The sequence below is a fragment of the Cynocephalus volans genome, chromosome 1, assembly GCF_027409185.1.
Source record: "Cynocephalus volans isolate mCynVol1 chromosome 1, mCynVol1.pri, whole genome shotgun sequence".
Taxonomy (NCBI): domain Eukaryota; kingdom Metazoa; phylum Chordata; class Mammalia; order Dermoptera; family Cynocephalidae; genus Cynocephalus; species Cynocephalus volans.
The window spans coordinates 145,897,651-145,913,459 of NC_084460.1; the positions used below are offsets into that span (position 1 = coordinate 145,897,651).

Sequence of the window (15,809 nt, forward strand, 5' to 3'; positions counted from 1 at the left end):
TCTTGGAAGTAGATATATTTGTTTTTGATTTTTACAGGTTCACAGTGGGAAGGAGTTTTGCTTTGGTCTCAGATGAGACTTTGGACTTTTGAGTTGGTGCTGCAACAAGCTAAAGACTTTGAGACTGTTGGGATGGAATGTCACTAAATATAGCTGAAAGGGCAGATCTATAGGGACAGGCATCAAGGTGTACAGAACGTACAATAAGTACAATAGGTTATATAAATGTAAAGGTCAGTTATCCTTGCTAAGGGAACATTGCAGAAGATTCCAAATGCATAGATTGTATGGTGAGGGACCCTGAAAGGGTGGATTGCAGGGAAAGTGAAGATAAATGATTGGGGTCCCTCAGATGTTCAGAGTCTTGCTGAGCATTTGATATAAACATAACGGTGCATGTGAGCCCAGGTGTTCCTGGGTTGTCAGATTCACACCCAGGTGTTCCTGGGTTACTGGATTTATGTATAAAGGATGAACAACTCTGATCCACAGTGCACCCCATCCTGGGGTGACCATGGGGGCAGGGGTGCCATGGGGAGGCTGCTACTGCTGCTGGAGGCTGCTGCTGCAAACTATTGCAGCCAGGGCCACCAGGATGCCCTGGGAGGCCAATACTGCTGCTGTTGGATCTGCTGGAGGCTGCTTCAAGCTGCTGTTGCTGCTGAGGAAGCTGAGGACTGAGCTCACATTGGCAGCCTTGCTGATGGCTCCCAGGATCTCTCCCAATTACCTAGCTCATGATCTGTATATGAGGTGTCTGTGACCCAGCCTGGCACATGAGGAGTCTGGTGACCCAGCCAGGCATGTGAAGGGTCAGTGACCCAATCCGTACAACAGGTTTGAAGGGTCTGTGAGCCCTAGCATGACAATGTATAATAAAAGAAAAAAAACAACAATCAAACTTATTTCCAATTTTGAATATCTGCTTACTAATTTAACTTATCTGTATCTCCCTAAGCATTAGTTTGTTATCTTTCTTCTACCTCCTTGGCTGTCTTGGGTTATTTTCGTTGCTTCCTGCTGAGCCCATCTGGTTTAGTTTATGCTAAACTGCCACTTGGAAAACAGATAATAAATACCTCAGGAGCATCTTTTCCCTCCGCATTTCAGTACTGAGTGTCCTGCAGTGAATCTTAAGGGTTCCCAGCATAAGTCATCTTTCCAGGTGTCTGAATTCAGGTTTCTGCAATTTGTTTACATTGTTTGCATGTCATCTGTTGCCAGGTACCAGCTTTCTCAGCTCTGCCAGTGTAGTGGGTCTTAAACAATTGTATAAAAGAGCAGCCTGGGAGAGTTTGCTCAAATGCATGTCTTGGCCCTACCCTGGACCTTCCAAGTCAGAATTTTGGGGAGTGAGGGTGGAACATTCTATTGCAGATGGTCCTTTAAACCATTCCTTGAGAAATCATGTGAGCCTTTCAATAGTCCTAAATCATTCTACTAATTTACTATTTCCTTACATAAACCCTTTCCCTCCCCTGGAGGGTAATATAGATTGAAAACTACCTTATTCCTTTTGCTCAATTGAAAATAAAAGAGGAGTTAAGATCGTTAAAGTTTCCTCACATATTATCTCTATACAGTGGTTAATTAGAGAACATCACTTTCTTGTTAACTCAGCATCTTACGATAGGTGTCTTGACAAAGTAGTTTGCAATTTGGAGGTGGAGGAGAGAATGACAATTATCAAACCAACTATAGCAGTAATTATAGCTTGCTTGGGAAGAGATCCTTCAAATGAATATAACCTTGTAGTCAGCCCAAGGATTTCATACATATTCTAAGAGTTAAACAGCTGATATTCTTTTTTAGTGTTAATGAATTGTAAACTGATTTGCTGTATGCTTAAATGACAGTCCCTACAAGAAGAAAGAAAAATTTCTTAATATTTCTATGTCTAATGTTTTACCAGATAAAAACAACTCATTTTCTGGAGCCATTGTGAGTGGTAAATAACTGGATATAATCAATTCGTATTTTTAGCAAGTTCAATATATTGTTTTCCAGCAAGCAGAACTGGGGGAAAAAGGTAATGTTATTTAATGAGAAGCAGGTGCAATTTCCACCAACAAACCTGGAAACCAGATGAAAAGTCTTAATGTTGAAAGGTTGGAAATAGTTTTTTTTTCTCCCCTCAACTCAATGGATACATGTTTAAAATGAACTCTTGAAGTGCTGGAATGATGTAAAATAATGGAAGGGAGTCACTGCACTACTTACAATGCCCATTCTGTAAGTGGTTTCTTCTCTTCTCTTCTGACTTCATTTTGGCCTTTATATACCACTGACACCTTTTAAAGGTAAACAGAAACTTATTTTAATAATTATGATGGATAAGAATGAAAACCAATTGAAATACATATCAGATATGGATAAAGTTTGTGTCATAATGACCCTTTTAAGAATATCTTTATAACATGTGAAAATACTCCATAGGTTTTTGAAGTAAATCAAAATTAGCCCCAGGTAAGGATAAAATATTGTCAAGTAGATCGACTGGTCTAAAGGACAGAAACCCTAGCAAATTTTTTATAAGAAGCCATAAACATCAATTCCTTCCTTTATGACTTCAAACAGCTAGAGTTGGTAAAAAGCATTAAAAGTCAAAATAAAAAATGTTTTTGAGTAAGAATCTCAGAAATATAGACAACTCAGTGCTACATGGCATGATGGTTTTCTTTTTTAATATTTAAAATTTGGTAGAGGCATGTTTGATTCCCTCTGTCTAATGATGCTTCCACGACTTCTTCAACATGAATTAATTCATCAACATCCATACGATTTGATGGTTCATCAAATTGCTAATTCCAAATGGCCCCACAGAATATATCTGTGGTACACAATCCAATCTTTCAATGTGAATTTTGCCTCAATATCTCAAGTTGAGTATTTATTCAGAAATGTCTTATGGTTTTCATGGAATAGTTTCCAATGAATGCTCCCCTACCAAAGTGTTTAAGAGATACTTTAAAATAAATTTTCTTTATGTCGTGTAATTGAAATTGTTCTCTCCAGTGCATAGAATGTTAAAGCAGTTTCTGATGTCATGTAAATTGGCAAACATAAAAATTGAAAGCTGAAAATAACTCAGTACAGATTTTTTTATCCATTAAATTCTCTTTTTAAGTGATATTCATATTCTGCTTCAGGAATCTCTAATAAAGATAACATTTGAGCCCATCTCTCAAGTTTATTAGGCCAAACTTTTTGGCCTACAAAGACTGAAATGTTTTCTTTTAAGTCTGTCATATTTATGTGGTAAGACCATATGTTCTGATATCTTAATGAAATGCTTTTCCACATGTGTATATGCTATTTAAATCATTGTTTTCTGAAGATAGGGACTTAACTCATATTCTACAAGACACAGGTAAATATAACTTAAAAATTGCATCCATTTTTGCTATATTTTGAATCACTACTAAATAAAATATCATTTAAAATCAACCCTTAATATAAGTAGTTGTTTGTGTGTGTGTGTGTGTGTTCTCCTGTTCGGAATAAATATGACACTGCTTTTAACTAAAATCGTATGTAAGAAAGTTCCCCAACCTTCTTCAAAGGAACTTTCAAAAAGATGAAAAATAAGAATCTTTCTGGATCAAAATTAAACATCAAATCAAAATTATCATAGTCTAGTTAACATGGTATATTAATGTCTTCAGAGTTAAGAACTCCTTATAGGACCACATTGTACTTTAATAACTACATAAAATTTCTGGGCTCCAAAGCAGATTGTCTTTAAATTGTATGCAACTCCATGATAATTAGAGCATTATAAAGATATCAGTGTCCCAGAATTCACAATGCATGAGCAGCATTTATATTACAGAGGACAATGAATATCCACTAGGGTTTATTCTTCTATTTAATATCTTCCTGTTAAGGTTGGCCAAACATGTAGCAGTGCATAAAGTACTGGCAATTTGATTTTTTTTTAACCTAACCAAATTGTCATTGTGATCTCACATGCAACAAAACATTTTCATTTTTTTTTCCTTTCTTTTTCCAGACTTGCACCTTTAACTCTCACTGACATTTTCTTTCTTTCTTTTGTTTCCTAATGATCATGGTCTTCTAAGCCTTCCCCTTGCAAGAGTCCTAGATAGGATTAAAAGAATTTCAACCTTTTTTGAGCAAATTTAGACCTCCACCAGGATGTGTAGGGTTTTTGTTTGTTTTTTATAACCAGTTTACCACTGCTAGTGATTAAGGTTTTTGTAGGCCATGTTTGGAATTTATAGACAATAGTCTTGAATATTTTGTTTTCAACCTGATGATTAATTGGTTTAGAGACTCCAAAAATTGTTTCCTGTCCACTATAAAAGATAGGTTGTATCAAAGCTGTGATGGTGGTAAAGAGCTACCAGAGGTTAACTTAAGGAGCAGAGAGAAAGAGTCATACGAGAATGCTGGGCAACAGTATCTGATAGTGCCAACATGGTGTGCCTAAACTAGTACTTTTATTAGGATGGATTATCATTATTTCCTGAACTTTTTCACGTCTTGTTACTATAGCTAGCATTCTATCAGCTAATCACTCTCCCAAAATAAGAGATCCCGAGACACTTTCTATTAATTCCAAAAGCATTACTATGTCTGTTTGTATACATGAAAATTTTAAGTAAACGTAAGGGTAAATATTTCCCCTTTACAATTAATTTCATAAAGAAGTCACCATTTGCAACTCAACAACATTTGAATATTCATGTGTTTCTTTGTTCTTTGATAAATTGTGTAAAAGTAGTTTTCTTACAACTAAACTTAATATACTCTTAATAGATAACTAGCATTTTCTCAAGAACTCACACTTTGAAGTGCCTTCTAAGTACTTGTCAATTTATCAATCTATATCTTTTAGTCTGCTGTCAAAATTGTGGAGAATAGTTTTTAATATACGCATATCCTCTGTAAATTTTAAATTTATTTTGATAAAATACTGATACCTTAGCAGCATTTTAAAAATGCATTTAAAAAAAAGCTGTTTATAGTTCACTGAACTACTGCCCCTGAAGGCAGCTATTCATTTCTGTTCTGTATCAGATATCAGGGTATTCTAGTAGGGTTGGTATACTTTAGATGGAGTCAGTATGGATGTGTATTGTTTGGCTGGCATTCCTATTGTAGTTTTAAATCATGACATTGGTATTTTGCAGTTAATGTGTGTTTCAGATTATCAAGAAAACTCTTGAGGTATTCTTTTGTGCCCCTATTGATATCTAGAAGGAAGATTTTTTTCCCTTTGTAAAATTGATCTAAAGATATTTGACAAAAGTCTTGACCAAACATACAGGGTTAAATGAGAAATAACACTTTATTATTTTAAATAGCATAGCATATTCTCTTCACTCACCTCTGTATTGTCAATACCTGGTTCATGGTAATCATCTAGTATATTTAAAGATCAATAAATTGTTTTAATATCACATCTAGATCTTTTGCTATATTAAATTTATCACTACTTTAAATTTTCATCTATATTACTCTAAAGTGGAGAAATATCAGGTTTATAAAACCAATTAAGATAATTCTAATATGGAGGGTTTCAATATTTAATTGATAAAGACATCACAGTTCTATAACATGGGGTGGTTATTCACAAATCTTGGAAATAATCTAGTTTGCGTGGATTACCTTCCAGTGATTAAGAAGAACAAAGTGAGGATGACTAGGAGCGTGAATCCCCCAACAGCCGCGGTGGCGATCACCAGAATCTGCCCTTGCTCTGCTGCCAGGTCGGAAGCTGAAACACAGACACGAGACTAACGTTTCCCTGAGTGACATTACTTCACTACCACATTATTTTACAACTTAATATATACTTGAAATTTTATTTCAGTGTTTGGAATATAGGATGCAAACTCCAAATAAACAAGCTTTGTCTAAGGGCTCAAGAGTTGAGGTTATAACCTACAACGTAAGCCTTTCTTCTTTCTTACAAAAATACCAATAATGTAGATAGATTCTTAGTAACTCACAGTTTAAGATTAAGTATATGTTGCAAAATTAAATCAGCAAATGAACTAAAGGATTTTGTTGTTTATAATCCCTCATTTTACTTCCTCCTAAACACGTTGGACAATAGACCAGGCTTTACAGACGCCTTTGGTGTCTATTTCCTTGTTATTTATTTATTTATTTATTTATTTATTATTGTATAATCCTTTTTAAGAATGACCTTCCTTATATTTCATAGAGCTTAATTTAAACGTTAAAGTTATAAAGTCCTACCTCCATAGCACAAGAGTTTGCGTAGTAGGTGCTTAGATGTTTGATTGGCAGTAACTGGAATAAACGATATTTGGAAGTTTCCTTTTTTTTTTTTTAAGAAAGACCACATAGCATTTGGTAACAACATAATACTTTGTTCACTGACAAAACTGTATCTTAAAACCACAAGGGCTGCATGTTTCACTAATCTTCCAGGAATCTTTTAAAATATATTATAAATATACTATATAATATTCAATAATATTTTAAAGTATATTATCTTTAAAATATATTTCAATTAATTCATGAGCACTTATTTTCTGTATTACTGAAGCTTTAATCTGATATAATTTTGGGGGGATGGGATGGGCTATATCTCAGTAATAGAGGTAAGGAAACTGAAAGTAGAGAGAAGTTAAAGAACTTGTCCAAGTTCACATAGAGCATTATAACTCATAGTAATAATTCAGTTAATTATCAATATTCTAAAATATTAAATCAATCAAACCCTTTAATATCTCTTAACATGAATAAAGCTTGTTTTTTATTTTGTTTACTATAAATAAATAACATTTATTAATTTCATCTGTTACAAGAAGGAAATTGAATCAAAGTATATCACTGAAAAGCAAACCGCGTAATTCTCTACCATAATGATTTATTAAACTTGAGTACTTTAAGACTTCTATAGAAGTACATCTTTTTCTAGGAATTAAGTATGCAGTATACTATGTGCAAATTTATAGCCAGAGTAATAACACCCTCCTAAAAATTACATGTGTACTAGAGAATATCTGAACCTTAAATGCTATTGTTGCATCAGTAAGAAACCAGTCACAGCAATTCAGAGACATTTTAAGAAATCTAAATCTAAATAAAAGCAGTAGTCCTTTATGTTCAATTTTCAGTAAAAGAAATTTACTAAACCTTGAAATTAGATTTTAGTCACTACGATTTAATCAAGATATTTTTCAGGCAGTCTATTATAATATTGAGTTTTAACTCATCATATGTGCAGAGACAAGTTAAATAGTTGCATCTTATCCAATACATAATGTACTGAAGCTTTTTTATTAGGTCTTCACTGAATTCCCTAATCTTCAAAATAGCACTGATATCATGGGAATTAATGTTGTGCTCTAAAATGTCACATTTTTCTCACTGAAAATTACTGAATAACAAAATGCAAGAAATAGATGTTATAGAAAGAAAACAACACTAACTTTTTGAAGATAAAGAAGATGACATTTAAAAAGAAAACATTATTTACTTAGCAACTGCTTTATTTGTAAAATATATAATATAGTTCAAGAGCTTTGAACCTGGAGTATATAATTTCACAGTAGTCAGGTAGCTAGCAATTTATTGAGACAATGTATTTAAAGTTCAGGTGGAAGAGAAAATTATGTACTTGGGTGCCTTTTGAGTATCAGATAAGTTGGTTATAGAATTGTGTTGTGTGTCTTAGGTAATTAGTTTTTAAACTGCTAGTTTTAATAATATGACTACTTTTGCAAACTTGTGATGATATATTTATGAACTTTGCTTCTATTAAAATTTTAACTGAATAACAGAATATTAGGTTGCGACACTTCAAAAGATGCATATTCCTGTACAAGTTTTTCTTAAACCTCTATACGAGGCATCCTAAACACTCCTCTTTGGAGAATAAAATACAGTCATGTGCCACATACTGATGTCTCAGTCAACAATGAGCAACATATATGTTGAAGGTCTCATAAGATGGTCCCATAACGGACCTGAAAAATTCCTATTGCCCAGTGACATTGTAGCTGTAGTAACATCCTAGCATATTACTTTTTAAAAAAATAAATTTAGTGTGGCCTAAGTGTACAGTGTTTATAAAGTCTACAGTAGTGTATGATAATGTCCTTCATGTCCACTCACCACTCACTCATTGACTCACCAGAGCAGCTTTCAGTACCAAAAGCTCCATTTATTGTTGTGTCTTATACAGGTGTGCCATTTAAAAATTTTTTTATGGTGTATTTTTACTGTACCTTTTCTATGTTTATATATGTTTAGATATACAAATACTTCCCGTTGTGTTACAACTGCCTACAGAATTCAGTACAGAAACATGCTGTACAGGTTGATAGTCTAGGACTATATAGCCTAGGTGTGTAGCAGGAAATAGCATTTAGGTCTGTGTAAGTACACTCTATGATGTTCACACAATGACAAAATTGTCTAACAACACATTTCTTAGACTATATCTCCATTGTTAAACAATACATTACTATATAAAAATATACAAGTCATTTGAAAATAAGAGTTTTTAATAAGGCACATACTGGGAATAAAATGCTACAAATGATGAGGCTGGGATGATTATGAAACATCAACATCATTATCTTCATCAACAATGGTCCTTATTTATTTAATAGTAAACTATGTGGCTAAAACTAGAGCTTCAAATTCATTATTAAATTTATTTTCACAATGATCTTGATAAGTAGGTACTATTATTATTCCTGGTTTAACTACTTGCCTAAGGTCACACATCTTGAACGAAGGAAAGCTGGCAATTCAGCTTTGATTTGCCTGACTCTGAGCCTATGCGATTGTCAGCATTTGAAACTGCCATTTTCACTAACAGGAAGACCTACCAGACCCAGGTCTTTTGGTTGTCTTAAGACAATCATAGCCTTGGTTGACCTTGGCTTCATTTCTGTAAAACGTGAATGTTGAATTAAATATTCTTGTCAAAGTCTTTCAGAGCAATTTTACCATGTTATCCATTAAGGCTAAAATCAAATATTGAAAAGAACAAGATTTGCCATATGGAAATAAGAGGAACACTCAGGACCTGTGCTGCAGCTGTTGGTTCTGACAGGGATAATTTCTGCCTTTTATCATATTAGTGTTGGTCCATCACAGAGCTCTGACTTCATCTCAGCATAAACTCCAAAGCCCTTAACCTTGTTAACAAGGCTCTCTACAAATGGCTATAGCATATGTATCCAGATTCATCTCATCATACTCTAATCTTATTCTCTAATCATACTGAATTTCTCCCAGTTTCTTGAATGAGCCAAAAAAAAAAAAAAAAAAAAAAAAAAAAACCTGACTAGAAAGAAATTCTTTCTTTCTGGTCAATTCCTGTGTACTTCATAAAGATCCCATCATTTGGAAAGTTTTTTTTCTGGTTATTTAGATTTGGTTAGGTCCCCAGACAGATGCTCCCATAAACCCTTAAACTACTTCTACCAATACAGCTATCATATTTTATTAAAATTCCTTTTTTCTGGTATTCTGTCTTTTTGATTAGACTGCAAATTCCATGAGTGCAGGGACTTTATTCATGATGGTATATCTATAGTGGGTTAAATGGTGACATCTCTCCTCCTCCCCTCAAAAAAGGAATTTATAGGTGTAAGTAAGTTAAGGCTCTCGATCACCATGAATTCAACGGGTGGTCCCAATTCTAATGACAAGTGTCCTTATATGAGACAGAACAGAAGACAAAGAGAAGGCCATGTAAAGACAAAGGCAGCAATTGGAGTTATACAGCCACAAGCCAAAGGATGTCTGGAAACCCCAGAAATTGGAAGAGGCAAGGAAGGATTCTCCCTTTGAGCCTTTGGAAGGAGAATGCCTTTGGCCTCTAGAACTGTGAACTGTTGTTACAAGTCACTTAGTTTGTGGTAATTTGATACAACAGTCCTGGGAAACTAATATAGTATCCAACCTATGGGGCTTGATAGGTGGTAGAAGCTTAATAAATACTCCTTTGAGTGAATGGATTGAAAGACTACTTATTTGCTTTGGATGATTCTGGTAAGAGAAGGTCGAATTAACTTAGGAGTAATTCACATTCCTACCCTCCCCGTGATATGTGAGGAAGATTTATGAAGTGTAGCTATACAATGTATGTAAAGAGAATGTACTGAACACTGATTTAATCAGATGAATCCAATTATTCTGTACGGTTGGAGACAGCACTTTCTGGAAGGCAGGAGGTACTAGAAAATTCAGACCTCTACGTTTTACCAGGTTGAGTAGATTAAAGTCAGAAATGTGAGTCTGAGGTTCAAAATTTGTTAGTTTAACCAACAAATGTTTATTGAGCCAATATCACATGCTAGTCACTGGGGTAGACACTGGGGATACTGTGTTCAACAAAACAGGCTCATCTACTGTGCTCATGGATTCATAGCTCAGTGGGGAAGATAGACGTCGAACAAAAAATTAAAAGATAATTATTAAAGGGAAACTGGAAAGTACTGGAAGAGATTAAGCAGTCCCATTGCAGTGAATAAGCTGACAGGGAACTCTGGAAAATATAATGTGTTGAAAGAAGAAGGAGGAGAAAGAGGAAGAGATGTTCCTTGGCTAGAGGCCTCATTGACTCGATTCATTTAAACAGACACTTAGACAAACAATTAGGTAAATCATAAAATTATCTACCAAATGGACTCCATTAAAAACATAGTATAGCTGCAAATTCCTCTGTTATGAAAACATGTCAGTAGTACTTTCTACTCATTTTTTCAATCCAGAGGAGAAGCTTATTTCTAATTAGTTTTGTAGGAGAAAATGTATCTATAATTTACTCATGTAATTCGCACCTATAAAGAGCAAGCCTATCCTTAAAAAGAACCACAATAAAGTCCATGGTAAGAAATAAAATTTACTTTTGACTAGCTCATTGGAAGTGTTCCTTTGCTTAATGGAATGAGGTTGTATTCTTAGAAAAAGATAAATATATTAAAATTATATATTTCATTTGGAATGGTTTGGAAAGAAGTAGACTTCATTAAGAGAAAGCAATTACCCAAAAAGAGTTGCAAAATTGTTACTGAAGAAGGACTTAGCACTCAGCCAGTGCTTGGCATAAATCAGGATGACATTATTAAGTGAGAGATTTGTTTACTTTTTCTGTTTAAAAAGAAAAAAGAGACGTTTTTTTACTTGGAATCCAGACACTTTCTTATTTCAAAAAAAATAGATTTCATGTCTTTAGGAAAAACAAATTGTTAGAGAAAAACAAATTGGCTATTTTAAACCAAAAAAAATTCTTCTATGGAGGCATATGATTTTATCTCCCTGTAATCAAGATTATTCCAGTTTATATTTACATTTCAAAGTAAGATCTGTTACTTTCTGTGTTACTTTCTATGGAATAGCTTATTAAAGTTAACTCTTTTCTGTTATGAACATGTTTGTAAAGTTACTGAAGACAGCAGTTACATGATTTCTTTGAGTAAACTACTTTTCAAAAATGCTGCCCAGTGAAATAAATTTTCATCATTTCACCAAAATGATTTTTTTTTTAGCACAGCATAAATATCAACAAAGTAATGGATTGACAGTATCCAGTAAATTAATTTTAAGGTTTATTGAGAACCAGTACAGAAAAATTTTCCTCTCAGGTCGCATATAGCAATCAGAATTGGCTTAAATGTATGCTAGATATCTGTCTATATCTATAAAGACATAGAGAGATATCTAGCAATATATAAGGAAGACTAAGTAATCTGCACAATCTCAACACCACATGCTCATGTAGAATTAGAATATGAGATAAAAATGGAAGCTGAGGAAAGGTTTCTCCTAGATGAATACGATCTTGTGACTTTGTGGATGATGTTGCTATTATCTTGGTCACCTTAACTTGAAAACATGGAATCATCTTTGCTTTTGCCTTTCCCTATAACTCCAAGTATAGAGTCAAATTTTTCATCATGTTTTATATCATCTTGTTATAACCACTGGCACAGCATAATGTCGGGCTTCAGCCCCACACAACTAGACTAGTTTTATCATTTTCTATTAGGTTGCCTTTCCATAGTGTCTCTTCCAAATACAACCCACATTACGTGGTCAGATTTATTATCCGTCAAAATAATACCTAAAAATATTTAGAATCTTCCCCATTGCCTAGAGGGTAAAATCACCCCTTCCCAGTGGGTATCCCATTCTCAGAGATGTCTGGGCATGAAACCTTGGACTCAGCCCTCATGCAATTTTCTCCTTTGCCTTCCAGTTGATCATCGATTATGTTATTTCTACCTTTTAAGTATTTCTTAGATTCATCCCCATTCTCTCCAACTCCCACTGCTCTTTTCTTAGTTCAGGTACATATCTTATCACATTTATTTGAAGTCACTTGGATTGCAGCCTCAATTATGTGAAATGCAGTTGAGCCATAGGAAAGCAAGACAAATATATATATATGTGTATCTTCTGAAGAGACACCTGATTGATGTTCACATACTAAGAATGTACAGTTTACTCCTTTAAAAAAGCTTTGGAGCCTCACACTTTTATTTCAGAGATATTTATTGATTTACCAGTTCACAAAATAGTATAGTAGCAATAGATTAGAAGTTAGGTGGGGGAGGGAGTGAATGTCTAAAAAGAAACAGTTAAATAGAAGTGCACACTGCAAAGTGGACTGATGGAAGAGACGCGCAATCTGAAAATCTGACATGAGATTCCAAAATGTACACTACTCAGAAGCCAGGAATTTAGGATAAACTAGCCCTACAAAATTCAATGGGCCCCAAAGAACTCAGTATATGATAACTCAATACATTACCATGATTATCCAAAGTAATTTTAAAAATACTGAGATAACTCCAATATATTTTGTTTTAAAATGCACGAGTTTATAGGTGCATGGTTAGAAAATTATTTCTCTCCAAAATATTTAAAAGTTATAAAAATAATACATTTAAGACTGAACCTCTGGCTGCAAATTTCAGCTATCAAAAATGATTCATTTTCTGAGGGTTTCAGTTTTTTGGCACATCTCAACTATAGTGTAAGCTTCTTGAGGGTAGAAATAATATCTTTTAACTTTATCTTTCTAGAGATTAGCATAAAGCCTTACACAGTACAGGTAATAGTAAATGTATGTTTGTGAAGAAGGAATAAAAAACACATTCTAGATGTAAGGATAAAATGTCCCTGGCTAAAGAATAATTTTCTCATTTGATTTGTGTGGTAATATAAATACTTGAACACATCTTAGTTTTATAAATGGTCCCTTACACTTTTTTTATATTTTAAAATTTAGTATGTTCAGAGATAAATTAACAGAAAATAATATGAGTTAAACATTTTTTTCCCCAAATATTTCTGCCTAGGCTTTGAATAAAGTAAATATTTAGAGGAAGAGGTATCAACATGGTATTGTATTAATATCTTTCCTTTACACTCATTCAATATGTGAAACCTTCTACCAACAGGAAAAATATTTTTCAGATTAGAAATAAAAGAGAGAATGACAAGGAGATTCTCTGTTCCACTCAAGTAAGCTGATTGCTAAATTCTCAGCGGGATGGAAACAATCCTCATGGGTCATTTCTGTTGAAGTAGAGACCCTTAGCAGGGACTACACATTTTTCAGAAGGTGATTTCACTGCTGTGCTTTCTTCTCTTGCTCTGCCCCTTCTCCAGAAACAATGTGATTCAGTGCATCTAACTGGCTACATTGGGACACCAAAGATTTCAAGATTTCCTCTTCTTGATGACCTCAATCTACTTGTCAGATACAAATGTGAAATGGCACAGGGATAATTGGTAAATGTGAGTTTGGTACAACTTGATGGAGAGGCAGAAGCAGGTAGTGTAGCATAATAAAACACTTTCTCTCTGTTTTTAAAAAAGAGATTCTATGTGCATTAATGAATGGTCAGGATGCCTTGCCACAGGTAGCCTTCATGTGACAAATTTCAAAGAGCAAAGAAAAGTGATTGAGGCAATTAAATATCTGGACCTATTGTCAAAACTGTAATTGTCAAGGGTTTAATTTGTAATTGTCTATATTTCATATTGTTACTGGCAGTTGAGATAGGTCTCTGAGAACTTATTTCATTTGCAAATGAAATACTTATGTCTTTAGACATATATGTTTCATCCTTTTTTTTTTTTTAAGATCCAGTGTAGAATAGAATTTTCTTGTAAATTTCACAAATTTCCTGGATCGCTGACCTGGAGCCAATGATGTTCAGTTTCAAATACTATTCATCATTTATCATAATATTAATAGTGAGTATTTATATATTAGTAAGCATATCTATACTCTTGAGGTTATAGCTTCTTAATATAACAATTACTGTGGTTGTGGTAGAGTTTTGTAATTAAATGTATAGCCATTAGAGATCACAAATTTCATTAGGCTTATAAACTCAACGATGTACTTAGAATTTTAAAAAATTAATCTCTATTATAAAGCACCCATTGGTTTATTTAGGACAAGTTCTAGAAATTTTCTTGAGAAAGTTCTCATTTGTTGACTCATTATTCTTTCAAAAACAACAAACCTATCCATCATTAAGAATGTGCTAAACACTGTGACATAGGGTTTGGGAGATGAAGAAAACTAAAGCGTGGTTTTTTGTCCTTCATAGAAGTTTCTCTTATGTGTAAACCTTAATTGTGATATAGTAAAATTGTTGATAAGATGGAAGTAAGTGTGAGGGTCACAGAGAAGAGTGGGAGAGTGGCAACCTCGATAAGAAGAAGCAAAGGAGGGTTTATAAAGGAGGTGAGTTCTTAAGTTAAATCTGTAATGATTAGAAGAAATTTGTGGTAAGTAGACATTGGGATATTCCACTTTGAAGAAACATCATCACAAATAGTGCAGAGATATGTCCTCAGGACTTGTTTATACATACTTTGAGATGTCTGAGACATAGACTAAAAAGTAGAAGAGGAAGTTGGAGTGATATGAAAGGAACAGATCATGAAAATATATAAAGTGTCACTAGTCAGCATGCTTGCTTTTTCCTCAAGTTACCATTAATACTGGGGTTCAGAAGTAGAGTAGATGGAGATGTGAATTCACTCAAAATTGCAATTATTAGTGGAGATATAAACTCTTGCAAATATATGAGAAGACCCTGCTGACAATAAATTCAACACACAAGGAAACAGAACTGAGACAGAAATTATTGAGGATGTTTTTGGAGATCCTGGATTTGGCCTGAATCTCACATTATCCCCTTGACTTTTCATTTACATGAGGCAATAAAGTCCCACTTATCATTAAGCCAGTTGAGTTTTTTTTTTTTTTTCATTTGAAATTGAGATTCCTATTTAATATAATGGACCAAGAGGAAAGAATTTGACTGTCTGTATATCCTAATGTGAGGGGAAGGGGGGATTACAAATGGGTGTTTATATTTCCAAATTAGATACTGGCAACTTCTCATTGTTTATGAGGATGCTTGAGCTGGGTGTTTTCTACCTAAATTTTACTATTTTCTGTTTATTTTGATGCTGAACATGCCTCCGGTGTTGGTCTGCCCCATAACTGAGTAGACAGGATTGGAATAGTATTGTGAAATGGAAAGGGGATGTTTTTACCTTCCTAAAACAATCCTTTTCTATACAAAGAATATCAAATGTTCTGCCAGGAGAGATTCCAATTTATTTTTTCTTTAATAGACGATAATTTTAGGAGAGAAATCAGTTGTGTCTGTCCTATATTTAATGGATATCATGTATTGATTTAATAAAAACTGCATGAGTGCAAAAAAAAAAAAAAAAATGAAAACAAATGAGCAGACATTTCTGGCAAGTTTAGCAAGACAACATATTAAAATCGGAATGTGGGAGAATCTGCC

The 15,809-nt window shown here is 33.9% G+C and overlaps 1 protein-coding gene across 1 annotated transcript in view; it reads right to left on the minus strand.

Moving 5' to 3' along the window:
* Positions 1-15,809, minus strand: part of EPHA6 (EPH receptor A6) — an 839,959-nt gene that overhangs the window by 236,227 nt on the left and 587,923 nt on the right. Inside the window, exons 8-9 of the mRNA XM_063078754.1 lie at positions 5,635-5,743; positions 2,221-2,291 (exon numbers count right to left, since the gene is read on the minus strand). Coding sequence (XP_062934824.1) covers positions 2,221-2,291; positions 5,635-5,743 — 180 coding nt within the window. The remainder of the gene's footprint in view (positions 1-2,220; positions 2,292-5,634; positions 5,744-15,809) is intronic.